This window comes from Myotis myotis, unplaced genomic scaffold (assembly GCF_014108235.1).
Source record: "Myotis myotis isolate mMyoMyo1 unplaced genomic scaffold, mMyoMyo1.p scaffold_m19_p_19, whole genome shotgun sequence".
Lineage (NCBI taxonomy): Eukaryota > Metazoa > Chordata > Mammalia > Chiroptera > Vespertilionidae > Myotis > Myotis myotis.
In genome coordinates, this window is record NW_023416323.1 from 14,211,345 (window position 1) to 14,237,894 (window position 26,550).

The 26,550-nt window shown below is 57.7% G+C and overlaps 3 protein-coding genes across 11 annotated transcripts in view; 2 read left to right on the top strand and 1 right to left on the bottom strand.

Annotated features, from left to right (window-relative positions):
• PIEZO1 (piezo type mechanosensitive ion channel component 1) overlaps positions 1-3,714 on the top strand; it is a 59,862-nt gene extending 56,148 nt beyond the window's left edge. For 4 of the 5 annotated variants that reach the window (XM_036346259.1, XM_036346261.1, XM_036346260.1 and 1 more), the window contains 7 exons: positions 1,694-1,882; positions 2,083-2,175; positions 2,273-2,445; positions 2,519-2,641; positions 2,717-2,796; positions 2,885-3,074; positions 3,157-3,714. In XM_036346259.1, coding sequence (XP_036202152.1) covers positions 1,694-1,882; positions 2,083-2,175; positions 2,273-2,445; positions 2,519-2,641; positions 2,717-2,796; positions 2,885-3,074; positions 3,157-3,406 — 1,098 coding nt within the window. In that variant the 3' untranslated portion in view covers positions 3,407-3,714. The remainder of the gene's footprint in view (positions 1-1,693; positions 1,883-2,082; positions 2,176-2,272; positions 2,446-2,518; positions 2,642-2,716; positions 2,797-2,884; positions 3,075-3,156) is intronic. The other variant, XM_036346262.1, reaches the window with a different exon arrangement.
• On the bottom strand, positions 647-12,060 carry CTU2 (cytosolic thiouridylase subunit 2). Of its 4 annotated transcripts, none has more exons than XM_036346264.1 (15): positions 11,908-12,059; positions 11,224-11,298; positions 8,964-9,042; positions 8,657-8,716; positions 7,491-7,551; positions 6,920-7,029; positions 6,455-6,747; positions 6,239-6,374; positions 5,902-6,033; positions 4,858-4,949; positions 4,618-4,721; positions 4,366-4,513; positions 4,155-4,221; positions 3,970-4,028; positions 647-3,878 (listed from the first exon to the last, which is right to left on the bottom strand). In XM_036346264.1, the coding sequence occupies exons 1-15, from the start codon at positions 11,979-11,981 to the stop codon at positions 3,806-3,808; spliced, it is 1,563 nt and encodes a 520-aa protein (XP_036202157.1). In that variant the 5' UTR covers positions 11,982-12,059; the 3' UTR covers positions 647-3,805. The 4 variants fall into 4 exon arrangements, 3 of the variants coding, with proteins under 3 accessions (XP_036202157.1, XP_036202160.1, XP_036202159.1); XR_004973643.1 differs by having other exon boundaries at positions 3,795-3,878; positions 4,366-4,530; XM_036346267.1 differs by lacking the exon at positions 11,908-12,059 and having other exon boundaries at positions 11,102-11,240.
• On the top strand, positions 11,586-23,041 carry RNF166 (ring finger protein 166). Of its 2 annotated transcripts, none has more exons than XM_036346269.1 (6): positions 11,586-11,697; positions 18,132-18,288; positions 19,807-19,919; positions 20,389-20,503; positions 20,633-20,740; positions 21,959-23,041. In XM_036346269.1, the coding sequence occupies exons 3-6, from the start codon at positions 19,822-19,824 to the stop codon at positions 22,022-22,024; spliced, it is 387 nt and encodes a 128-aa protein (XP_036202162.1). In that variant the 5' UTR covers positions 11,586-11,697; positions 18,132-18,288; positions 19,807-19,821; the 3' UTR covers positions 22,025-23,041. The 2 variants fall into 2 exon arrangements, with proteins under 2 accessions (XP_036202162.1, XP_036202161.1); XM_036346268.1 differs by lacking the exon at positions 11,586-11,697 and adding an exon at positions 12,106-12,341.
• Positions 23,042-26,550: the final 3,509 nt, after the last annotated feature.

Consider the following 26,550-nt stretch of genomic DNA (forward strand, 5'->3'; position numbering starts at 1 on the left):
GAGGGGATAGTGAACTCTGCCCTGTTAGGGGCAGGCAGTTGGCAGTGGCCTGAGCAAATTGCCCAGTGGAATATGCCTGCCATAACGTTAGCTGAATTTTTGTTCTTTTTTAGCAGCTTTACAGAGAGAATTCATACATAAGATTCGCCCATTTTAAGTGTGCAGTTTGGTGGTTCAGTATGTTTAGAGTTGTGCAGCCATCACCACAATGTTAGAACATGCTCTTCGCACCATTAGCAGTCCCTGTCCATTCCCCTCATTGCCCAGCTCCTGGCAGCCACCACCTGCTGTATAGATTTGCCTGTTCTGGAAATTTCATATAAATGAAATCAGGGTGGCCTTTGTGACTGGCTTCTTTCACTCAGTATATTATCAAAGTTCATCCATGTTGTAGTATGTGTCACAATTTCTTTTTATGGCAGAATAGTTTAACTTTTTGGTTGTTAGGAGTTATGGGTAGGGCTAGGGTTAGGTTTAGAGGTAGGGATAGAATTAGGACTTGGTAAAAGTGTTAGGGTTAGGGCTAGGGCTAGGGTTAATGTTAGGGTTGGGTTAGGGTTAGGGCTAAGTCTAGTGTTGAGGTTAGTGCTAGGTCTATGTCTATGGTTATGGTTCATGCCACCTTTTATTCAACAGTTCCAAATGGTGATAGACATTTGGGTTTGTTTTTATTATAAAAAAATGCTGCTATGGATATTCACATATAAGACTCTGAACACACAAGTTTCCATTTCTCCTGGATAGACACATAGGGATGTGCTTGCTGGGCCCTGCGGTAACTCCTGCTTTCACTCTCGAGTTGTTTTCCGTGGCGACTGCTCCACTGCAGTCCCACTGCTCTGCCACCTCCTCGCAAACCCTTCTGGTCTGGCGTTTTTTTTACCCGTCCCTGTGGTTTTGACTTTGCATTTCCCTGTTGGCTGATGGTAAGCACCTTTCCCTGTGCTTATTTGCCATGTCTCCCTTCTGTGGAGAGTGTTTTTTCAGAGCCTTTGCCCATTTTTTCCTTGGGTTAAGCAACTGTTAGGTAAACCAAAGGTGGCACATTCATACCTTTTATTGAGTTGAGAGAGTTCCATGGACACTCTGGATACCAGACTATCAGAGATGCGACTTGCTGGTATTTCCTCCATCCTGTGGCTGGCTTTTTCCTTTTTTGATGGTGTCCTCAGAAGCACACAAGTCTATTTTTCATGATGTCTAGTTTAAATTTTTGCTTTTGTTGCTTGAGCTTTTGGCATTAGATCTGAGGATATTTTGCCAAATATAAGGTACAAAGATTTGCCCTGAAGTTTCAGTGATTTAGGTCTTAATTTTTGCACATGGTGTTAGTTAAGGGTCCATTTATTGAAAAGGCTGTCCTTTCCCTACTGAGAGGTTGGCACCTGTCTCCTTGTGTGGGTTTGTCGGGGGCTCAGAGTCTCTCCATTGACCTCTGTCCTGTCCAGCACCACAGACTTAGCTGCTATAGCTCTGCAGTCAGTTTGGATGTTCAATTAAGGCTTTATGGGTCCACGGGGTGAGCTCAAGACCATGGCCTTGAGGATGGAAAGGTGAGGTGTGGAGGGCAGCTCTGGGAGCAGAGGGAGGGAGGGGTCTGAGACAGCACTGTGGCAGGGAGCAGAGATGGAGGCCTGCCGCAGGGCACTGGGAAGGTGGCGCTGAGCAGCTGACCCGTACCGGCCCCCCACAGAAATACCCACAGCCCAAGGGGCAGAAGAAGAAGAAGATCGTTAAGTATGGCATGGGTGGCCTTATCATCCTGTTCCTTGTGGCCATCATCTGGTTCCCGCTGCTCTTCATGTCTCTGGTGCGCTCTGTCGTCGGCGTTGTCAACCAGCCCATCGACGTCACCGTCACCCTCAAGCTGGGGGGCTACGAGGTGAGCAGCTGCCTTCGCCAGCACGGGAAGCAGTGCAGGCGCAAGCTCTGCCCGCACACTGAGGGCTCTGGCCAGGCAGCCCCAATTCCCACTCCTCCCTTTCTGGTCCTCATGGACTATGCAGAGCGTGGCCTGCGTGCTGGCGACCTGGGGAGTCAGGGAGGCTCCCCCGGCACCATGTCACCCTGTTTCACCCTCAGCCCCTGTTCACCATGAGCGCCCAGCAGCCGTCCATCGTGCCCTTTACACAACAGGCCTATGAGGAGCTGTCCAGGCAGTTTGACCCCCACCCGGTGAGCAGCCCCCACATTGCATCTGCCTGGCAGGGGAAGGGATGGCTTTTGGGGGGTGGCCTGGCTTCACCCCACTGAGGCGCCGTCTTGTGCTCAGCTGGCCATGCAGTTCATCAGCCAGTACGGCCCCGAGGACATCGTCACAGCGCAGATCGAGGGCAGCTCCGGGGCTCTGTGGCGCATCAGCCCGCCAAGCAGGGCCCAGATGAAGCGGGAGCTGTACAACGGCACTGCCGACATCACCCTGCGCTTCACCTGGAACTTCCAGAGGTGCGTCCTGGGCTCGGATGGGGCCTGGGTGGGGTACACGCTTCGGTGGGTCACGCTGCACCCCTGCTTGCAGGGACCTGGCCAAGGGAGGCACTGTAGAGTACACCAACGAGAAGCACACCCTGGACCTGGCCCCCAATAGCACTGAGCGGTGGCAGCTGGCCAGCCTGCTGGAGGGCACCTCGGACCAGTCCGTGTGAGTGGGGACCAAGGGGCCTGGGGGCACCAGGAAGGCTGGGCCAGACCTGACCCACTGGATTCCTCCCCACAGGGTCATCCCTAACCTCTTCCCCAAGTACATCCGTGCCCCCAACGGGCCTGAAGCTAACCCCGTGAAGCAGCTGCAGCCCAGTGAGTGTGTTTGGGGGAAGGTGGTGCTGGGCCATGGCCTCTGCCCTGGGAGAGGGTGTGGCCTGACTGTCTCACCGCTCTGATCCAGACGAGGAGGCGGACTACCTCGGCGTGCGCATCCAGCTGCGGAGGGAGCGTGTGGGCTCGGGGGCTGCTGGCTTCCTTGAGTGGTGGGTCATCGAGCTACAGGACTGCCAGGCTGACTGCAACCTGCTGCCCATGGTCATCTTCAACGACAAGGTCAGCCCACCCAGCCTGGGCTTCCTGGCTGGCTACGGGTGAGTGCAGTGCCGTGGGCCTGGGGGCTGGGGTGCGGCTGTGGGTAGCAGCCCCCAGGACTCACCCGCACTTGCCTGGCAGGATCATGGGGCTCTATGTGTCCATCGTGCTGGTCATCGGCAAGTTTGTGCGTGGCTTCTTCAGTGAGATCTCACACTCCATCATGTTCGAGGAGCTGCCGTGTGTGGACCGAATCCTCAAGCTCTGCCAGGACATCTTCCTGGTGCGGGAGACGCGAGAGCTGGAGCTGGAAGAGGAGCTATACGCCAAGCTCATCTTCCTCTACCGCTCACCGGAGACCATGATCAAGTGGACCCGCGAAAAGGAGTAGGAGCCAGGCTCCGTGTGCACGTGAATGAAGGAGCCGGCCTGCCAGGAAGGAGGGCAGTGCTCCTCAGGCCACAGGAGCAGATACTCCAGTCCCAGGCCACCAGCTGTGACAGGTCCTCCTGGCCCACTGAGCCTTGATGCTGCTGTCAGAAGGGAGCTGTGGCCCCTCCACGGCCCAGCACAGGACTGCTGTCCCTTTCCGTTGTCCCTGCAGGGCCCAGTGCCAGACACACTGGGCCAGGGGGCCCAGCCCTCCTTTCTCCACACGTACTGTAGAGTTTTTTTAATTAAAACTTTTATTTATATGAACGGATGACAGCACGCTGCCTGCCCATCCCTGTGTCCTGCTCCAGCATGGCAGAGGTCCAGGCGGGGTGGTCCCAGGGGTCCATCCTGAGGCTCAGCTCTCACCGGTCTGCACCTCATCATCACTGTCAATCAGATACTCCTGTATCTCCTGCAAGACCGAGGCCCTGGGGGAAGCCACACAGTGGGAATCAGCCCAGAGGTGCTCACATCCAGAAGGACCCCTCTCAGGGCTCCCAGCACAGCAGGTACCAGTACCTCTGGCTACGGAGCTGGGCCTCAGTCAGGATGTAGGGTGGCAGGGGGTCCAAGGAAGGCTGCAACAGAGAGCCGGCATGAGTGATGGGCTACATTGCTCAAAGCTAAGCCAGTGCCAACCTGCACCCTCACCCCAAGAGTGGGAGGGCCTCCCCTATCACCAACACAAGGCAGGATCCACTCACCAAGTCCTTCATGTTCACACGGCACCCGTAGCATAGCTGCTCGATGACACTGGCTCGGGGGTCCTCCCTGTGAGAGCAGAGCTGGACCTGTGTGCCTGGTCTTGGCCCCTCAGTGCAGGGCCCGAGGGCTTGGTCCCAGGTGTACCACCACCCTCTGTGTAGCTGCAAGGGACCAGCCATGGGGTGGGGTGGATCAGGAAAGAAGACTCACCTCCTGCAGGGCCCAGCCCCCCGGCAACAGCCCTGGGCCCTGCCCACCCCTGCAGAGCAGCAGGGTGTTGTGGGTGCCTCAGCTGGTGGGGTGGGGGGCTGCATCTGGGAGAGATGTGAGGTCTGGGCCCCAAAAGCCGTGGCACTATCTGTAAGCAGAAATGAACTGAGGGGACCTCAGGATTGGTAAACCCCAATACCCACTCACCGGTACCCCTTCCACCCATGAACCCTGAGAACATGCAGCACAGACCAGCAGTGTCGATGTCCAGTGCACACATGCAGAGCAGGCAGCGGGGACCTGGGGGGCCACCAGAATTGCCATCCCTTGGGGCCTTAACCAGCTTCTCACTCGTCCTGGAAGTGTGAGGACAGGGCACAGAGGCACCACCGGTTAACCAGAGCCTGGCTCCTGCCTGACCTGAGCCCCAGGGTGGTGAGCTCAGTGCCTACGCTCCCACTCCCACTCCCACTCCCCGGCACAAACACACACCTGTACACAGTGCTGACTGTGGAGGGGAACTGGGCCTGCAGCCTGAGCATGAAGGCTTCCATAAGCCGGTGGATGCTGGCCTTCTCAGGGGCCTAGGGACAATCAGAGGGGGGGCTGGAGTGGCCCTGGTGCAGAGCAGCCCCCAGGCCTAGCCAAGGGGCCATGGGTTCCTCCACAGTCAGCTCCTGAGAGTCTGCCCTGTTGGGACTGGAGTGAATCAGGCGCACACTTCTAAACACGGACATTTTTAAAAATTAAATTATGGCCTAACTGGCGTGGCTCAGTGGTTGAGCACTGACCTAATGAACCAGGAGGTCACAGTTCAATTCCTGGTCAGGGCACATGACCGGGATACAGGTTCAATCCCCAGGGTGGGGCATGAAGGAGGCAGCTGATCAATGATTCCCTCTCATCATTGATGTTTCTATCTCTCTCTCCCTCTCCCTTCCTCTCTGAAATCAATGATCAAAGTGTTGCCAGTTCAGTTCCTGGTCAAAGGGCACATACCTGGGTTGTGAGTTCCCTCCCTGCCCCACCCAAGTTGGGTTCGTGTGGGAGGCAACCAATCAATGTGCCTCTCTCACATCGATGTTTCTCTCCCCCCACTCCCTTCCACTCTCAATAAAAATTAATGAAAAAATATCCTCGGGTGAGGATTAACGAAGAAACACACCAAAAAACAAACAAACAAAAAAAAGTATGTCAAAATTTTAAGTACCTCTGACAACGGTCATTCTGCCCCTCCATCATCCCCTTCCCCATGTCCATGACCACCCCTCCCCCCAAGCTGGGCACCTCGCCTTCCCAGGGATGGGTACCAGGGTGTGGCAACTCCCTCTCCTTGTGAGCCCTCTCCCGCTCGAAGGCACCAACCAACCTGTCCTCCAACTCCAAGGGATATCCTGTATACGCTCCAAGATGCTGGGGGACATGGGGACGCCACTGTGGTACCAGGTGGCAAGCACTGAAGCTAGAGGGCTGGTGTGGACACAGCTTAGGCTGCTGAAGACGTGCTGGCAGCCTCTGCCCTGTCCTGCAAGTTACCTTGGTGTCGATAGCTGGTGTGAAGACAGAGGGCACAGCAAACAGGCGGTTGTAGAAGGCGACCTCCTTCAGTGTGTGGTCGCGCATGGGCCGTACCACCACCACGTCACCGTGCCTCTCATCAGAGAAGCCCTGGGGAGGGGGGGGGGGGAATATGTTCTTCCCCGTACCCAGCTGACAGGGTTATAGCTCCCTCCTTCCCTGCCAGCTGAGGGGTGTCGGGCTCCTCCCTCCATGAGGAAGACCCCAAGACTGATTCACAAGATACTACTTTCAAGTGAAAGGGCCTAAAGGGTGAGGGTGGGAGGGGCCCCTGGGCAGCCTGGCCCCTGAGTACCGTGTCCCAGGCCAGGAAGGCCCCTCTCCCCAGCGCCAGGCTAGTCATGAGCTTGATGGCCAGGCGGGTACAGCTGTCTCCCGTCATCACCTTGGAGTAGCCATGGGTCCGGGCCACGTGCAGAATCAAGTGGGTTCTGCAGAGCAGAGCAAGGGATCTCAGACACAGGGAGGACAGGGACAGGGCCAGGACCTGGGGGGGGGGGGGGAGGCTCACCGCAGGGTCTGAAGAAGCTCCTCCTTGGCTGTCAGTGTCTTCACTGAGTCGAAGAGTCTAGATAAAGCCTCAGTCTGGGCAGCTGTGGGTGCCTGGGCCTCGGTCTGGGCAGCTGTAGGTAGCCCCGCTGGGCCCTGGGGGTCCTGGGAGCCAGGCTGGCTCAGCTGCTCCTCCCCTGGGGCTGGTGCGTGCTGCTGCTGGAGGAAACTGTCCACAGCTGCCTTATAGGCCCCCTTGGTCCCTGAGGGCTCCTGGGCAAGGTGGCGAAGCACGGACGGCGGCAGGCCGAACACCTTGCAGGGCAGGGGAGGGTGGAGAAGCTGTGTGAGGCCCCGGCCCACCACTGTATATCGCGAGGCGCGGCCCCGGCGAGAGGCCGCAGCCTGGCCCCAAGTGGGCATGCACTCCTCGTGGACATCCCAGCGGGCACCTCCGGGGGTCCTTCTCAGGGGTGGGCCCACGTACCTCTTCTAAGGCCACAATGTGCCAGGGAAAACCGACTGTCTGCAGGATCAGCTTCATCTCGGCTAGGGTTTTGGCTCTGTCCTCCGGGCTCTGTCCACAGGCTGCTCCCTCTGAAAAAGGCAGAAGGAAAGGAGTCATGGCTTGTAGGAGGCGAGCCCAGGCAGGCAGGACGGGCCAACACATGAGATCCCTCGAGCCTGTGCTCTGCAGAGCAGCAGCTTCTGTAGAAACCACAGGCTGCAGACCTCCGTGGAGGAGCGCTTGCAGAGTGGGCAGTGGGTTTTCTGTAGTGGCCGAGGGACGAGGTGGGGAGGGGAGGTGGGGCAGGTTGGCATCCAGCCCCTTGGGTAGTGAACTCAACCATCTCACTCAGTGCCCTAGATCCCGCAGAGGCGGCCAGGCCGACGCTCCTGCCTGACTCTCTGATGGTCTGACTTATGACACCAGCAGTGCCATCTGTTGGTGGACAAATGCACTGTCTCCAGGGCCTGGGTGTGGGCACAGTGCCAGCTGTTTCAGGGGGCCTGCACCAAGCGGTTGGGATCTTGGAGAGAAAAAAGGCCACACGTACCATCAACGTAGACAACCCCTGGCACAAAACGCAGTCTTTTGGCAGAATCTCGACTCAGGCCCTGGAGAGGGGAAGGGACTGGCCTCAGCCTCACGCCTAGAAGCCACAGGACCCTCCCTACAGAAACCATGCTCTGTAAGGGGCAATGACCCCCCCCTGTAGTGGAGAGGCTGCCGAGGGAAGCCGCATAGCCTGACTCACTTCAAACTACCTGGGTGTCTGCATCTCCCTTGTAAAGCCCGCCCTCCCATCTGTTCCTGCTCCTGGCAGTGCCCCGAAAAGCAGCTGGATCCACATGGCCATCCATGCCCCTACCCACGCTCCTCTGGCTGCTCAGCATGGACAGGACAACAGGACAAAAGCAAGAAATTGCTGCTCAGATGGAAGGGCACCACGTGCTGGACAAACATCTGGGGGAGCAGGCGCTTATCTCGGATCCTCCAGCCAGGTTTAGGGGACATAAAGTGAGAGCAGACGCACCAGCTCGAGCTCTGGGCACCTCCCAGGATCCCATACAGACCACCCCACGGCTGCAGCCTTGTCCCCAGTCCCTCCAGTCTACACCCCTCATAGGCAGTGCAGGTCATGTGTGTCCCACCCCCTGGCCAAAGCCTCCCCAGCACCATCGGGAGAAACCGTAACTGCCCCACTGTGATCCGGGCAGGCCAACACAACCAGGAGTGTTCCTTCTTCTCCCCTCCCCACCTCGACATAAGCTGTCTTCACCAACACTGCCTCCCCTGACAGCATCCCTCCCCCTGCCTCTCATTCTCTTCCACTTCTCAAAGAAGCTGACAGGGCCAAACCACCTTTTGTCTCCCAAGACACCTGCTTCTATTTCAATGTCTTGCCCCAGACACACTCCCAGGATGAGAGAAGGCCCATGGCTTCAAGGCCACCTTGAGTGACACCCTGCTGTGCCCCTAGGACGTCCTTTTCCCAGTGATTATGTTTCTACAGTAGAGCAAATGGACAGAGTGCTAAACTGGGACACAGCTGGATACTCCGGGCACAGCTCCTGGCTTGTGCACCTCTTGCATACACATCCAGGAGCCCTCCAGGGCTGCTCTCTCTAGTTCTAAACAAGAGCCCCTTGGTGCTGACCCTCCACTTTCAAGCTCGGTTGGGCGGTGACCTGGGCACAGGAGAACAGTGTGGAGACGCACCTCAAGGACCTGCCAGATCATGGAGCTAGACGAAGGCCCCCCAGACCATGCCAGGAGCACCTGGGAAAGAAAGAACACTGCTAGAGGGCACCACATCTCCAACATGAGCATGCCCCCACCCCCCTCCACTATGGATATCCCGACATGGGTCCATTCTCAGAGCCCAGGCACAGGACAGTGGGAGGAGCTGGTAGGATGCAGCTGGGACAGGCTGCCTGCAGGAAGGGTGGCACGGGTTAAGAGCCAGGGCCCGGGGGGCCAAAATGCCCAGTTGGGGATTCTACAGAGGAGTCACTCCACACTCTACCTTCTCTCCTGGAAAGATCAGCCGGTTCTTCCCAAGCACAGCTCTGAACTTGTGGACGTAGAACGCCTTGAAACAGTCCCTGCAACACAAACCACCACTGGCTGCAGCCACATGGCCCTGGTTGCCTACCTCCATGCCAAGAGAGGGAAACCAATACTGGCCTCTGCAGGGGGGCAGCCTGATGCCTGCTCAGTTACCAACTCCCATCTTTAAAAGAAGCATCTTGACAATGAGGCTCTGCCCCGAGGTCGGCATGGAGGGTTTCTCACCAGATATGGTTGCCCCAGGATGAGCCTACCACATGGGAAGGCCCACATGCATCACCCCTACAATCCTTACCAGTATGAACCGATGCCTGAGGGGCCAGGAGCCTGGTGCCACCTGCAGGCACTCAGAAAGGCCCAGCTGGTGGAACAGATGGACATAGGCAGGCGCAGCCCTTCCCTGAGCAGAGTTGATGACCCCTTCCAAGACCCCCACGAAGAGAAGCACCTCTTGGGGTGAAGGGGGAAACACTGAGAAGGCTGCAGGAGCCCAGAGACCTGAAGCTCCACACAGGCCCTTCTCTAGTGCTTTGATCCGGCTGGGACCAGATATGCCCAGGAAGCTCCTGGAAACGCAGAGTCCTGGGCTCTTCCCCAAACCCACAGATCAGAACTTCCAGGGCTGGTCCCGGGAACCTGCGTTCTCGGTAAAACTTCCAGCTGATTCTCGGGCTCACTAGGTCAGAGGTGGTCAGCCTTGACTGCACATTAGAATCACTAACTACATCACAGTATATTGGGATGAGGCCCAGGCATCTGCTTTTTAAAGCTCCCCTGACAGCCTGGGTGGAGAACAGCACACTGAAAAGAGGAGGCAACACTGTACCCCCAAAATTGCCCCATGCCTGGGGTTATGCACTGTCTGCTTCTTTTTCCTGCTCAGCTATCCTTGTGTCCACAACAACCCCCCCAACACTGAACAGGAACTCCTTATAATGAGCCAACCAAACACCCCACAGGTCTTCTGAGGACAGTAACTCAACTCAGTGTTTAGCTGCAAAATGCTGGAGCTCTAGGGACCCCAAGTGACCAGCCATAGGAAGTGCCTCCCAGGAAAGCCGGAGTGTGGTGAGGTTCCCCCAGCAGACACAGACACTGCGGGTGAGGAGGTGGGGGAATCACCCTGTGGCTACCCCACTCCATGTCCTCCCTGCACCATACTTTCCCTCTGGGTCAGGCCAGCGTTTCCCACATGTGCCTATCCTCACAATCATTGAGGAAACATGTTCAAGACCTAGACTGCCAAAACCTACAACCAGAAAGTCAGCTTTCCACATTTTCCCAAAACTGAGCAAGCGCAGGGGGGAGCTGTGGGCCCCGAAGTCCTGCAGGCCTTGCTTAGAGCTGCTGCAGTCTGTCCTCTTATCAGCGAGTTCTCCAAGCACTCCAAGGAGGGATCATCCTTTTTAGATGCTCTGAAGTGATTAAAGCAGTGGCTTCTTTGCCTAAAATGTATTTCCTGGTGGCGTACACCTCGTCCTGCTGAGCACACACCAAGTCTACTAAGCTCCCAAAAGATATTCAGGGACGAGAAAGTTTTTGGAAAACAATTTATTCAGTCCCTTCAGTTTCTTTTTTGGAACATTTTAGAAAGCAGAGTCTGACACTCTTGGAGACCAATTTTAAGATGGGAGCTGATCACTCATTCAAAAAATGTTCATTTGCTATACAAAGCGTGCAACATCACCAGGAATTAACAGGGGTAAAATGGGAGACCAGCCCTGCCCTCCTGGAGCTGTGAATCTAGTGGAGTGATGAGACACAGAAGAGTTTTGATTCAAAGGCGATGTGACAGGGGCACAGCAGAGCTTCAGATAAAACAGAACAAGCTGGTGCCCAGGCCCCTCTGAGAATAAGTCTCTGCTCCTGTATAAAGGACCCCCCCTCGCCCCGAGGCACGGGGAGGGGGAGGCTGAGCCCACCTTCCACTCCTCTGTCCCTCACAAGTAAAACAGGCATCACCCGGAGCACCTGCCCAAGATCCCAGGATGCTCCAAATCGCCCTGCGATGTGTTCTAGCTGCCCAGAAACGCTATCCCGCCTGCACCTCACTCACTCACTCTGCCAGCTCTCCTCCTAAGTGCCCTCATATACCTTTCTGCCACCTGATCCTCAGTTGAACGGTGGGAGACTGGTACCCACACAGAAAGGAAGGCAATTCTAGCTTCTGAGCAAGCCCTTCTTGCCAGGGTCTCCTATCCTCCTCCAGGCCTCACCTGCAGAAGGCGTCCCCTGCTCGGATCACCACCACGGGCAGGCCTTCCGAGCACTTCACACACTTCAGCTCACGGCTTTGGAGACATGGGGGGGAAGAGAGAACAAGAACACATTGCACACGCCCCTCCCTAAGACTTCAGAGAGAGGTCCTGCTTCTCATCCCAACCTCGGGTAGGGGAGAGGTCATGTAGGCGACTGAACACGGGCAACCATTTGTGTCTTAACCAAACTTCCAATTTGAAAAACGACAAGGGCCCTGGAGGATTCCGGTCTGTTAAAGCCGTTCAGGGGGCACCTAAAGGCCACCTCTCATCTCTCCAGGGCTGGCCCGCCAGGGGCGTCAACCTGCTCTGGGTGGCTCAGGACGGGAGGCGGGGAGTCGGTGGGTGACAGCGACGGGAAAGCCGACTTCTCTTCCAGGAAAGACGGCATGGTCAGCGGCAGCGCTGTCCCACCGACTGCAAGAACTTGAGGTGCGAGAGAGCAGAGGGGGGCCCGCCCTGGGGAGTCCACCACCGGCCGGACAGGCTCTCCCAGGTGCTGCGGAGCGCGCTCCAGCCTCCCCGGGACCCCGGGCTGCGAGGCTGGGCTTCCGGAGCGCGGCGGCCGGGACCTCGGGGTAGAACAGGCCGCCGGCTGGGGGCGCCGCGAGCCGCAGGGGCGGGGTGGCGCCCAGCTCTTACCCAGCCCGCGGCGGCGGCGGCGGCGGCGGCACCTCGGGCGCCGGCGCCCCATATTCCTCGCCCACCTGGCACATGGTAGCCCCGGGTGAGCGGCAGGCGGCGGCCCTGCCGGCGGCGGGCGCGCTCTGATGACGTCACCGATCGCCGTCGCGCGCTGCCTCGCCGCCGCGGAGGCGGGGTGAGCCCGGAGACGTCAGCGCGACGCCGTCGCGGCCGTGACGCGAGGGCCGGTCCTGGCCGGCCGGCCGGGACAGCGGCGGCGGCGGGCCTGGCCCCGGGATGGCGATGTTCCGCAGCCTGGTGGCCTCGGCTCAGCAGCGACAGCCCCCGGGGGGGCCCGCGGGCGGCGACAGCGGCCTGGAGGCGCAGTACAGCTGCCCCATCTGCCTGGAGGTCTACCACCGGCCTGTGGCCATCGGCAGCTGTGGCCACACGTGAGTGCGTCGGCCTCCGGGCGGCCGCGGGACCGCGCTCCGCCGCGGGGAGGGGTCTGCGCCCGGCCGGAGGGTCGGAGGCCGCCGGCCGCCGGGAACGGCGGGGAGCCGGGTGCGGGGAGGACGCAGGGGCGTGGGAGCGGGGCTCCCGACGCCGCGCCTCCCTGCCCTCGGCGCGTTCATCCGCTTTGGCCCCGGCCCCGCCAGCCCTGGCACTCCTCCCACCACCCCGGCGGCACGCGGGCAACCTGCATCCCGTCCCGGGTCCCGGGGTCCGCTGACGGCCTCTGGGCCTCCCCCGGTGCTCAGAGGGCAGCCGCGCGACCTCTGCGCCCGGCGCTTGGATTCGGCCCCGCGGAGACTGGAGTGGGCGGTTGTAAATAAATGCCTGTGGCTTTTGCTATCAACTCTTTCTCGGCCCGGCTGTCTGCTGTCTAGTTTGCCGAGGAGAGAAGTTCCCTAAAGTTAGGAGCGGGGCTTGTTTGGAGTCCGGTGCTGCTTCCTTTCTTTCTGATGGAGAACTTGGGTCACATCGATCACCGATCAGCCAGGCAGGCCGGCCCGCAGGGGAGCAGTCGCGAAGCACCTTGCCAGGGTTTCCAGCTGCCTGCACCAGGGCTTGCAGAGGCCTCCTGCAGGGTCCGGGGAACAGAAACCTGAGGATGCGGGCTCCTCCCAGCTGAGCGCTTCACTCAAGTCATCTTGGAGCTGCCAGCCTGGTTGGGAGGGAGCTGAGATCAGAGGGTCCACTCTGAATCTCCCAAGTGACTGAATAATGCAGCTCTTGAGTGAAGTCAGCCAGGTGGGGAGCGGGCCCAGAGAAGCGGCTTGGTGGCTGGAAGAGCTGCCGAGGAGATGGAGCTTTCACTCCAAGGGGTTGGGCTGAGGTGCACCCAGGCTGGTAGGAGGCCCTAGTTGCAAACAAAGGTAGCTGACTTGGGAGGCTCTTGATACAGAGTGGTCGCTGCAACTGCTGGGTGAGTGTGTGACTGCTCCTCACCCAGGGAGGTGGCCGGGATAGTGTCAGGATCCAGAAAGCCTTCCCTTCCTTTCCCCCGCCCCATGCCAGGCAGCACAGAGAGCCCTGCAGACTTTTTCATGCTGCTGGTGACATTTTGACAGGGGTAGCTTCTAAACAGCACTTGTCTCTTGTAAGCACATACTAGTGGGTATTTGAAGGTGTGTGTTCTGCGTCTTTCAGTCCATCACTGAGAGAACTGTGAGGCTTCTCCTTTTAGAAACCCTTCCCTAGGTTTCAGAGGTGTCCTCATGGCACTGACACTCACCCAGCCCTGGGCCACAGTGTTTCCAGCCTCTTGGTCTGCACAAAACTGTATTTTTTCTTTTTTTATCCAAGTACATCGTTTCTTAAAATGTGGTTTCCAGAATACAGAACTACACAGGATTGTTGTGAAACATCTCTTATAAAGCCCCTCCCCGCTGCTTTTCTTAGCATAATCTCACCCCTCTCCTGTTTCTAGGGCTGGTCCTACAAGGGCCTCTTCTACAGCTTGTGCCTTTAAAAGACCTACTCCCTGGCTCTCCCTGCTGGCTTGTGTTCCTAGCTATTCTGTCTCTACTTCTTACTTTCCTGAAGTTTCTGGCCCGGTGTTTTGAAGGCATGTATACAGATGAGCAAAGAAGATTTAAAGGCTCCGCCTTTCCTTTTAAAAACCTTGCTGGTGGTTTGGTTATTTCCCTCTACAGCTACCTGACTAAGTAGTTTCCTTTCTCAAAACAGGTTTTCTGGTGGTGAGAGCGGCCCTGTATGGGACAGGTACCCCTGCTCCAGCACCCAGACAGAAGGAGGGTTATAGGCTTTCGAGCAGGAGCCCCTCAGGGGAGCTTGTGGGAGAGCTCCCAGGCACTCCCCAGGGGCCCCCGAGGAAGCTGGTTCTCTGTCACACTCAAGGGACATCCTGGGCAGTGAGCCACATCCGGAAACAGAAACTGCGTGGCTGTTTCTAACCCTCTGATGCACCCTCCCCTGAGGGCCCGTGTTTGGGGCAGGGTTTAGCCCAGGCTACCTCTGGCCTTTATACCTCTTCCTCATCCCCTCTAGTTAGCGCTGTCACATCCGTCCCTGCATCTGAGTATCCCCACATACAGTTTGTTACTGAACAGAGGTCATAGAAAAGTTTTAAAGTTCATTTTTTTAAATAATTTTATTGATTTTTTTACAGAGAGGAAGGGAGAGGGATAGAGAGCTAGAAACATTGATGGGAGAGAAACATCGATCAGCTGCCTCCTGCACACCCCTTACTGGGGATGTGCCCGCAACCAAGGTACATGCCCTTGACCGGAATCGAACCTGGGACCTTTCAGTCCCCAGGCCAACGCTCTATCTAGTGAGCCAAACCAGCTAGGGCTTAAAGTTCATTTTTAAGGGGAACTGTAGGGAATGATAATAGATGTTTTCTGATTATTCCCTGCATGCCACAGCCCTGTGAGGCAAGTACTGCCACTATTCCTTCTGTACAAGGAAAGCGAGGTAGGCTGAATAAAGGTCCCATTCTCACAGCAAAGACAGGGTTTGAGCTCAGGCAGCCAGGCCCACCCTGCCTCTTAGCCGCTTTCCTCCCACCACCTTCAGTGCCCCTCTCCACCTTCCGCTTTTGCAGCAGTGACTGCAGACCCTAAGACCACTGAGCCTTTACAGCCCTCTGCCAGCGGCACCCAGGCCAATGAGCTGACTTGTCTGGGTGGGGGTCCCAGAGGCTCCAGGAGTTTCAGTCACTCCCTGCTTGGCTGCCCGAGAACACAGGCCTCAGACAAGGCCCATGGGCTCAAAGGCGGCTCAGGGTCTGTGTGGGTGAGCCCAGTGAGGTGGGTCAGCACATGAGCCACTGAGTAGCCACCCAGAAAAGGCTTTGGAGGTCAGCCTCCCTACTCAGGACAGTTCTCAGTGCCTGGGGCTCGGCCTGCCTGCCTTCCTGGGTCTCTGAAACATTGGCCTGTCCTGGTGTGCCTGCATTTGCAGAAGGCCAGGGTGGGAGTGAGGCACCTGAGTGGTGCTGCTGTAGCCTGGAGTCCCTGCACTGGTCGTCAGGCTTTTGCAGCTGTGCCTGTGGGTTTGCCATGAGAACGGGCCCCTTCAGCTAAGAAGCTGCCCAGCACCAGTCTCTTGGGCAGACACAGGCAGGAACCTCCTGCAGGAGAAGTGAGCACTGGTAGTCTGCTCTAGCCCTCAGCACACCACGTTGATGATGCTGGAAACTAGGCCATGAACTGAGCTACTGTGTGGACACCTAGTTCTGCCTCTAGCTCCTCGGGGACTGTGAAAAGGAGACAGGCAGTGCTGCAGGGCTGGGCGAGTCCAGGGTCAGGCAGGGGTCCAGGTGTGCCTTCTCACAACTCCCAAAGTTCCCCTGCCTCCTACTGGAGGACAGTGGGGTACCCTTCACCTTGACCTCTGTGTCTCATCGGAGACCTGCTCCTCCGGAGGCAACCTGCATTCTGCCAGTGTTGAGGGTTACAGCTCATCCCCATATGTGTCCTTTGTCTTATGCCCTTTCCTTCTGCGTGTGTTTTTTACAGCTTTATTGAGAGACAATTCCCTTATTAAAGTGTACGATTCAGTGGCCCATAGTATATGCACAGCATTGAGTAACCATTACCACACTCAATATTAGTACATTCTTATCATCCCCAAAAGAAACTTCATCCCCATTGGAAGTCAACCTCTATACCCACAACTCCTAACCTGCTTTCTGTCTCTGTGGATTTGCCTATTCGGACAGTTCACATAAATGAAATCATACCATGTAGTCCTTTGTGATTGGCTTCTTTCACTGAGCATGATATTGTTTATTTTTTATTTCTTGATTTCAGAGAAGAAGGGAGAGGGATAGAGAGAGAGAGAAACATCAATGATGAGAGAGAATCATTGATCGACTGCCTCCTGCATGCCCTTTATTGGGGATTGAGCCCGCAACCCAGGCATGTGCCCTTGACCCTGGGACCCTTCAGTCCGCAGGCTGATGCTCTATCCACTGAGCCAAACTGGCTAGGGCTGGGCATGATATTTTCAAGGTTCCTCCAGTGGTCACACCTGTCAGTACACACTCCCTCTTATGCTGAGTCGTAGTGCATCGCAGAGATAGACTGAGATCCCATGTCCGACACCCATCGATGGCCACGTGGTGGTTTCTACTTGGCTGTTGTCACTAGTGCTGGGTGAGCACTCGTTGGTTTTTTTCAGCTTCCCCATTGTGACCCTCGAGGCAGCACTTCCCTTCAGAGGCTGGGTGAAGTGAGAGACTGCCTGATAAATACCCCAAGACTGGTGAGGAACAGCCCTGGCATCCTCACTGGAGCATCAGGGCTGGGTGCATAACATCTCCTTTGCATTCCTGCTGTGATGCATGGTGAGCCCTCACTGGGTGCAGGACATGACCAGTGGGCCCACCTCCTTATTCTGCAGGACAGTGGTCACCAGGAACGCTGCACTCTAGGTGTCAGGCCTACCTGAGCCTTATCTCATGTGCAGATGTTAATGTGAGAGGTGACCAGTCAGGGGGTGGCAGTACTAGAGGCCAGCCTGTAGGAGGCGGGCCTCGGGTTGGGCAAAGGAGGGACTGTGGATCTCCCTTGGCTGCCTTTTTCTGAGAAGGAAGTGAGAGTATGATGGCAAAGGGAACTCTGACCCCTTAGCTTAGCTGAGTCCTCTGTATACTCAGAAACATTTTCACATCCCTTTGTCCCGCACAGCTCCTGTCCCCACCATGGCCCAGCCTGTTCGACTTACACAGGTGGGAGTAGAGGGGTGCCCGCCCTGGTTTCCTGTAGTCTGCAGAGTTACCACCTTTCTCGTGCATCTGGGTTCAGTCCCTGTGATGAGACTGAGCACATGCTCTTCTGGGCTGTGGAGGCTCCATTTCAGTGTCGGTTCTAGATCCTATGTTGCAGCTAAGTGGTCCCCACAGCACTTCCTACGAAGCTAGACTGAAGTGGTCCTGTGATCAAGCGCCTTCTCCCTCTCACCCCTCCGACCAGCTTTTTCTCTAAAGAGCAGCACCCTCCTCTGCAGTGTTGGGGGTGGTTGTAAATTCCAGTTGAGGGGTGCATGGGTAGGAGGGCTCTCTGCACATGCAGCCTACACAGGACGGGGCATCTCCAGGGACAGTGCCGAGAGCTCAGGGCTGCAAGGAGCCTCAGGTGCCCACGTGTATGCCCAGGGCCAGGAGTATCACTGCTGGACTGTCAGGAGCCTGAGCACAGTTCCTCCTGTCACTGTTCCTCCATTCAGGCCTATCAGGAGAGCCCTTCCTGCCCAGAAGGTGGCACTGTCCCGAGGCTGGTGATGCTCATCTGCCAGCTTTGGCCCTTCCCCATCAATGAGTCCTGTGATTTCCTCTCCCACCATTGTTAGTGATTTCACTCCCCAGAGCTTAGTGAGTGGAGGGTCTCCAAGGCCCCCTGTACTGTCCCCATGTTTTCTGAGCCCCCTGAGGTATCACCATGTGGCAGTGAGATGGGCAGGCTGAGCTCAGGCCTCCTACTATAGCCAGAGCTCTTGCTGGGACCAGGGCCATGAGCCAGCACGGGTCCTAGAGAGCCACAGCTGCAGCTCTACCCAGTTCCAGGATACAGCAGAGGGTCCCAAGAGCCCATGGCGGGAAGGGATCTGGGGTCATCTTTGAACCAAGTGGTACCCATCCAGCCAGTGGGACTCAGGCTCGGAAATACTGTCTCCAGAAATGCACGGTTGACAGCAATGGTGAGTTGCCCCCTACGTGTGCTGGAGCAATCTGGCCTGTGACCTCAGGCCCATGTCCTCTACCCCTGCAGGTTCTGCGGGGAGTGCCTCCAGCCATGCCTACAGGTACCATCCCCCCTGTGCCCGCTGTGCCGCCTGCCCTTCGACCCCAAGAAGGTGGACAAGGCCACCCACGTGGAGAAGCAGCTCTCGTCCTACAAGGCACCCTGCCGGGGCTGTAGCAAGAAGGTACCCACCCCGGGTGCCCTCGGGGCCAGGAGGGTGCTTGGGGCTTGGTTTCGCCCTCCAGCAGAGGCGCTGGCCTCTTCCCTTTCCTGTTGAGGACCCTGTAGCTCTGCTCAGCCCCCCTCACAGCACCGAGCACTTCAGGTGGCTCTGCCTCTGGGCCCGCATTGCACCCCCCAGCTCCACTCTCTGGCCTGGGCTCTGGGTTGCTTGTGTGCCTTGTGGCTGATGCAGGGACATGGGCGGAGCGGAAACCCACCCAACACAGCCTTGACACTCCGGTGATCTGCTGCTCACCGGGGCGTTGATGTGAGGGAGAGGAGGGCAGCTTGGGGCCACGGGCTGAATGGAGCACATTGCTCTGTGGCCTCTGTCACCTACATCGCTTGCCTTAGGCATCCTGCCCTAGAGCCCACCCTACCACCTTCCTCACACCCACCACTCCCCAGGGCTGGGAGGCCCTGCCTCCTGGTGGATGGAACTGGAACTGATTTTGATTTTACATTTTCAGACTTAGCCATCTCTCTGGTGAACAAGCTCTACCAACTTAGCACAATGGAAAGCTGCCACTGGTTGCTTTGCCTTAAAGGTCAAAGGGCTGACCTGAGAACCTCCAGGAGGGGGTGTTGGGGCTTCCTTCAAGCTCACATAGTCCCTTCCCCGCTTCTCCCCTTGATCCTCATATAGTTTCACATGTGAAGTGGCTCTGCCCTTCACTCCATGCCCCCCAACCCTGGGCAGAGCTGATATCAGAGGCTAGTCTGTTTCCCAGACACCTGGCTCAGACCTTGGTCCTGGGGATAGTGCCCTGTGCTCATGGAGGCAGTTGTCCTGCCCACACCCTCTCTTGCTGTTTCCTCCGTTCTGTGAACTAGTCCTCTGTTTGTGAAATGTTTACCCTCCAGCCTCTTGGCGTTGGCCACATGGCAGGAAGGTGGTGTCCACTCCCAGGGAGGTTGACCAAGGTTCCTCAGCGCTGCCTTACCCCGGCCCTGCTCTGAGCTGGGACCCCTCCTCCCCAACACCCTGCCAGAGTTTGTGACTCAGGCAGCCAAGGAGAAGGTCAAGCTGGGTTTGGTTTGGGTTGGTTTGGTACCTTTTGGTAAGGAGTTTTGTCAGCTGTTCGGCTGTCTAAAAGAATTTGGCTCATTGGTTCCTGTTACGAGGGGCATTTTTCCTGAATGAAGGTACTTCCCATTCCCCCAGGGGCTCTGCACTTCTGCAGCTCCCCAGGGACCCCAGCTTGGGGTGCTCCCATCCAGGCGCTGAGGGCCGTGTCAGCCTCCTGCCAAGCTGCAGCTAAAGCAGTGTGCACCTGCCGCTGGGCATAGCTCAGAGGCATGTCCTGGGGTCTCGAGTCTGTCTCCTTCCCTTGCCTTCTTTTCTCCAGCAGGGACACTGGACACCAGGAGCAGGACCAGCCTGCTTGCTGGTGGTTCTCTGGTCCAACGGAGCCAGAGGCTTTGGCTGCCCTCTCCCCACCCCCCGACTGCCTGACCCCTGCCCTGCCTCTCTTCCTAGGTGACACTGGCCAAGATGAGGGTGCACGTTTCCTCATGCATGAAGGTCCAGGAGCAGATGGCCAACTGTCCCAAGTTTGTCCCTGTGGTGCCCACATCCCAGCCCATTCCCAGGTAGGCCACCCCACCAGGGGCACTCAGAGTCCCTGTGGGTTGTGGGAGCAGCTCCTGGTCTGCACCACTAGGTGGAGGCAGTGCTGCTCCACCCAGAGGAAGTGGAAGGGGCTCTGCATCACCTCCCAGCAGGGGTGTGCTGTCCCCAGAAAAGCAGGGTCTGGACAGATGATTCCTCTCGGGGCAGGTGGCCTGTCCTCACCCCACTTGCCCAGCCATGTTGGGAAGGAGAGGGACGGGAGTGTGTGAGGCAGCAAGAGGTTACAGAGCAGTTGCAGTGGGGTGTGCTTGGGAGCAGGACAGAGGGCCCCACGGTGGCCAGGGTCCTCAGTACTTAGGCTGAGCCTCCTTCCTGCCTGCTCCCAGGGGAGGGGAGGGCACACCTGTGCTGGGGCAGGTGGGGCTGGGCTGCAAGAAGGTCGGTAGTGCCCAGTCGGGCCACCACTTACCCCTCCCCGCCCCACCCCAGTGCCGTCCCTAACAGGTCAACCTTCACCTGCCCTTACTGTGGCGCCCGCAACCTGGACCAGCAGGAGCTGGTGAAGCACTGTGTGGACAACCACCGCAGCGATCCCAACCGTGTGGTGAGCGCCCGCTGCCAGCTGCCCGGGTGCCTGAGCCCCACTGTCCACCCACAGTGCCCTCCCGGGACCCCAGGGCGGGGGCTCGCTTCTCACTCCTACTCAGCTTCACCCCAGTGTCCTCTGTTCCAGGTGTGCCCCATCTGCTCAGCGATGCCCTGGGGTGACCCTAGCTACAAGAGCGCCAACTTCTTGCAGCACCTGCTCCACCGGCACAAGTTCTCCTACGACACTTTTGTGGTGCGTGTCCTCCCCCTCCCCAACCCTTAACCAGCCTCAGGTCCATAATTCAAAGGGAGCTGAACACACAAAGGCCTCCCCAGATTTTTTAAAAATATATTTTTATTGATTTCAAAGAGGAAGGGAGAGGAGAGAGAGATAGAAACATCAACGATGAGAGAGAATCATTGATCGGCTGCCTCCTGGACGCCCCGTACTGGAGCCCACAACCCGGGCATGTGCCCTTGACCAGAATTGAACCTGGGACTCTTCAGTCCATAGGCCGATGCTCTATCCACTGAGCCAGACCCGCTAGGGCCCTCCCCAAATTTTTGTGGAAGCACCTACAGGTCTGGTGCTGATGGCAGGCAGGTCCAAGTGGCCACTAGAGGTCCTTGGACTCTGGATCAGCACAGAATAGTTTGAGAGGGCCCCTTGGTTCTTCAGAGCTCTCTTCACACTGGATGGGGATGGGGGGTGACTTCTCTGGGAGAGGTGACCACAGGTACAGTGGCTGTTGCAGGGGGACCATCTCCCCAGCCTTTCCAGGACAGAGAACCGTGGAGGGTGATGGCTGGCCTGGCCTCAGGTGCTTATTGGAGAAAAGCCAAAGGGACTTCACCATCTTGAAAATCTCATCTGCTCTGGTCGGAACCCTGCCTGTCCCAAGCCTGCACCTCAGGCTCTTCCTCCTGCTCAGCCCCTCCCCACCCGGCCCTGTTGTCCTGTCCCTGCCAGCCTGCAGCCTCCAGGTTCCTGGCTGTATGGGATAATTACTCATGTTCCTGTCTGCCCCCAGGGTCCTTGTGGTTGGAGGCGTGGAGCTCTCTGGCTTCTCTGCTCCTCACAACCCTCGTTTTCACATCTGAGGCAAAAGGACAGCTCTTTCTCCAAGTGTCTGCCCCTCCCACAGGCCCGCTGGGCAAGGGGTCTGTTGGACAAGGTGTCCGCTGGACAGCTGCAGGGGCCCTCAATGTGGAGAACTTGGGAGATGCCAGACAGCGATCCCACATGTGGCAGCACTTTAACCTCCAACAGAGCTTTCTCCACATGGCAGCAGTGACCCCATGACTGCAGGGGCCTCATTCTTGGCCTGAGTCATGCTGCAGGGAGGTGGGGAGAGTGGAGGTGGTACTGCTGGTCTGTTCTGGTGACTGTCCTGAGAAGTCGCTAGCACAGCTGGGCCCTCATGTCTGGGCCCTTGAGTCCCCCAGCCCATCTCCACTTCCTGTCTTCCAGGACTACAGCATCGATGAGGAAGCCGCCTTCCAGGCTGCCCTGGCCCTGTCTCTCTCCGAGAACTAAAGGCACAGCCCAGCCACCAGGACCGAACCTCCTGCCTCGGGGGACAGGGCCATGCTTGCTCTCTGTGGCCCAGTGCCTGCACTTGAATGCGCCTTGCGGGCCAGGTGGGCCTCCATCATTTCAGAGGAGAGGCGGTACTCGGATTGCCAGGCCGGGAGAGACCACTGTCCCCTCTCCATCAGAGGATGGTTGCCTGTGCTCCTGGTCAAGTGTGGCTGGTTTCTTCGGTGCTTCAGGCCAAGCAGGCAGCCCTCTCAGGGCCGGCCTGTTGGGACTGAGAGCAGTCAGCTATCTGCCTCTCTCAAAGCCATGGTGTCCTCCCCATGCGGAGGGGGAGCCCCAGCGACACCCGGCCGGCCGCCGGCGTCTGGCAGCACTTCCCCTGTGCACCTGGTACTGGCTTTGTGATACCTAGAAATTCTGGCATTTTTCTATATTATCCAGTGTGATAACCTTTTCACATTTTATAGAGCAAAGTCAAAGCAGTTTCTCTTCATATTGCAATATCTGTGTTTGACTAGGAACAATAGTATTTTTATGGAGCATTTACAAAATTATATTTTTTAAAAAAAAGTCAAAAACAAACTGTGTGGGATCAAGCTGGGGAGGGAAGGAGAGAGGGAGCAAATGCTGGGGCCAGAATGAGCCATGGAGTTTCACTTGTGCACACGGGGTGGAGGTGGCCACGCCCGAGGCCAGCTCAGTGTTTTCGAGGGTTCCTGTGGTTGGTTTGTCATTTCCCTTTGATAGTGACTTGGAAGAAATCTCAATTCCTTGGCCACTTGCAGTGGCTGCTGGGCTGTTCTGGGGCCTCCTCCTGCCCAGGGTCCTGGCCTCAGCCCCGCTGACCACATCCTGCCTTAGGCAAGGCCACCCCCAGTGGTGGTAGAGCTTGGGGGGGCAGGGCTGTGCAATGGTGGACTGGGCCAGAAAATGCTTGTCAGTACTCTTGTTTGGTTCATGGCATAAGTTATTGCTATCCTTTAAAAAAAAATAAAATGTTTGAAAGCGTCGGTAGCAGCAGGATGGGTTCATTCTGCAAATAGTGAAAGTCCAGGGCTGGTGTGGAGTCACCACAGCCTTCCTTTGTGAGTGGTTTCTGTCCCCAGGCAGCTCCAACTCAGAGTGACGCTGGCTTCAGGGTCACCCGTGAGGACATGGTGGCCAGGGGGAGCACTGTGGTCAACCGTCCTGCCCGCCAATGCTCTCAGGCCCTGCTGGCCTCGGCCGCCAGCGGTCACTGGGAAGACCAGGGCCTCCCACTCCTCCCACGAACACCCATGCTTCCTTAGTGCGCTGGAGGCTTCGCAACTGGGACCCTCGTCCCCCGGCCTGTTTCTGCCTCTCAGAGCAAACTCTTGAATTGCATCTCGTCCCTCGTGACAAACCCAGGCAGAGGTTTGCTGGGTGTTGGTGGCTTTCACCCCCTTGGTCCTAAGTCAGGGTTTGCTGAGGCCAGTGGACTGGCCGGGTATCTCCCCAGGCTCCCTAGTCAGAGCTGGTCTGAATGGGGCCTGTTCTGGGCCCAGAGGTGGGGTAGTCGTCAGGATGTCCTTGGGGTGAAGCCCCACAGTCCTGCAGTCCCCACGCGGCAGCCACACTGCTACTGGCCTTTGGCACTCTGCAACCTACCCCCTAGCCTGCCTGGTGCCCCCCGAGTGTGACCTTAGCTCCCAAGCCTCACTCAGCCACTGAAGGGCCGTGAGGAGCCATTTAGACATTGGTACCCCACCTTCCTCCACTGAAACATCCACCTAGGGGGGGTGCTCCATGGCCACCATCGGTGACACAGCCCTGCTGTTCTCCAGGTCACCGTGGGCCTTTCAAAGCCGCAAGAATCACCTGCCGGCCAGTATCCTGGTGGCTGGTCACCTGAGCCCTGTGCCTGCCTCACTCCCTCGTCATCAGACAGCTTACCTGACGGGGCTGTGTTCTGGACCATGCCTCTACTGAGGCGGGGGTCCCCTGAGCTGTGGCAGAGCAGCGCAAGCGAAAGTTTCCACAAGTGGTCACTAGAGGGGAGTGGGACTTGGTCTGAAGTTACCCGTTTAGAAGAAGTCAACCTTGGACACCTTTAAGGAGCCACTGGCCCCACTCCCCTCTGACCAACTTTTGACTCCACTGGCCAAGGATGCCAGGTTCCAGGGCATAGCAGAGCCACATGCCAGCCTTCCAAAAGGAGGCCCTTGATGCAGTGCCCAGAGGAGCTGTCTGCTGGATCCAACCTCAGCTTCCCCAGGGCCGACAGGAAAGGAAGGTGTCGAAGCAGCTGAGGTCCCTCCTGCAGGAGGCCAGAGACCCCAGTGAAGCCCTCTTGCCCAACCCTGACGACTGGCCCACCAGGCACAGACCAGGCCACATTCCCCAGCCCGGGGCCTGCGTCTGTGTGCCTGGGGTGGCCTCAAGGGCTCCTGAGATCTGGCCACCATCTCAGCAGGTTCTGATCTCACCATGCCCTTGCCTGCCGTTGGGGAGATGGCTGGGTGATGGGGCCATACAGCCCCTCGGGGCACACAGGGCCCATGGGGTCCATGAAACACACGGGGACACATGGGCCACACCACTGCTCCAAAACGGGATCGTCTGCCCAGGGAGGGGCATTAATGTGAACCCCATGTGGTTGTGGACACGTGACCTGGATCAGCAGACTCGCAGAGGGAAGTGGGGGACACCTCAGGTCGAAGCTGTTGCACCAGCAGCCTCCTCTTACTTTGGCTAAAATCTGAGGTGGAGCCAAATGTCTAAAACCCATGCAGTGGGGCCTCCCAACGAGAAGGGGGGGCTCAGACCACAGCTGTGATGAAAGCCACACACCCAGGCCAGCCCCTCAGGGCCTTCCTCAGGTCTCACCACAAATCCACAGGCAGCCAGAGCCAGAGCCCCCACACAGCCGCATCCCAGGTTTCCTGCCGCCCAGCGTGTGGCCTCAGATTCAGGCTCCCATTGCTTTGTCTCCTCCACCCTGACAATCCCGGCAGCTCTTCTCTTCAGCACAAAGCGAAACAGTCCTTACGGTCAGGGCCCCCTTATGCCTATGCCCTGGAGTGTCCCCGGCGGGAGGTGTCAGCCCCTGCCTTTCATGTTAGGCACACCCTGCTGCCTAGAAAGAGCCTCTGGGTTCCCTGCTAGGAGGGGGACAGGCAACCAGCCGCCAAAGGCAGGACACCCAGAGCACGGAGCCCATGGCCCAGGCTGGGCTCCCATCACTAGCCCGGGGCTCCTGAGGTCTGGCCACCAGCTCTGGGCACTGACGGGCAGCAGAGCGGACATAGAGGGTATGGCTGGGCACAGCCACACAGGCCCACTGCGGAGCAGCTCCTGGTGGGCTTGGCTCAGCCTGGGTTGTGGGATTCCAGGCCAGTCTTTTCATGAAATACAAGTGTATACAGAGGCCTGGCACCAAAGAACTAACAAGCGGGGCTACCTGCTTCATCTCATCATCAGGGGCCCAGCACACCTGCCACCAGAGCTGTACCCTCCCCAATCCCTTGGGGGCCATCTTGATTTAGGTTCACACACCCCAGGGGTGACAGGCGGAAGTCATTGTTCCCGTTTCCTGAGTGAAGAGATTCTGAGAACCTGTCACAGAGGCAAAGGGCCTGACATGGACTCTTCCTACTAGTGTATCTTGACAAGTCCTGAGAACCTCTGCCCCACCCAGGGTCTGGTGCAGGGAGGGCTCTGTATCATGACACAGCTGCAGTCAGCCGGTTCACGGGGCAGGGCCTTACACTCCAGGGCTGAGGGGGTCCCAGGTGCCCTTGCACAATCAGCCTCAGAAGCAAGGAGGGGAGGCTGGCCTCCCAGCCAGAGCCTGAGTCTCAGCCAAGGAGAAGGACAGGCGACCGGGTGGGAACAAGGTGGGCTGAAACAGGCATTTCCTCTGAGTGCAGCCCTCACAGCCTCAGGTTCGGCCAGCTGCTGGGCCCTGCCTGGTGTGGGCTCCTCTCCAACTGAGGAGCGGGAGGCAGGAGCTGGCAGGCTGTTTCGTGGACCTGCGCGACCCGCAGGAGTCTGCTATCAAACCTGTGGAAGCACCTGGAGAGGAAGGGTGGGTGGGCTCACGGACAGGCCGCTGGGAAGTGCGAACAGCATCCATGTGGTATTTTTCCAGAAACTCTGAGACATTTGGTGCATGGGTTTGTGGCGCTGTGGTTTGTTCTACTTGATTAGGTTCTCGTAGCAAATTGCAAATCGCAGAGAGCAAGGCTGCTGTCTGGGTGAGTGTCCTGAGGCGGCTGTAACACAAACCACAACTGGGCTTCCACCATGGGAACGGACCTCCCATTGCTCAGGAGGCCAGAGGTCCAGGTGTCCGCAGGGCTGGTTCCTTCTGAGGGCTGAGGGGGAGCACCCATTCTTTTTTAAAAAAATATATTTTATTGATTTTTTACAGAGAGGAAGGGAGAGAGATAGAGAATTAGAAACGTCGATGAGAGAGGAACATCGATCAGCTGCCTCCTTCACATCTCCCACTGGGGATGTGCCCGCAACCCAGGTACATGCCCCTGACCAGAATCGAACCC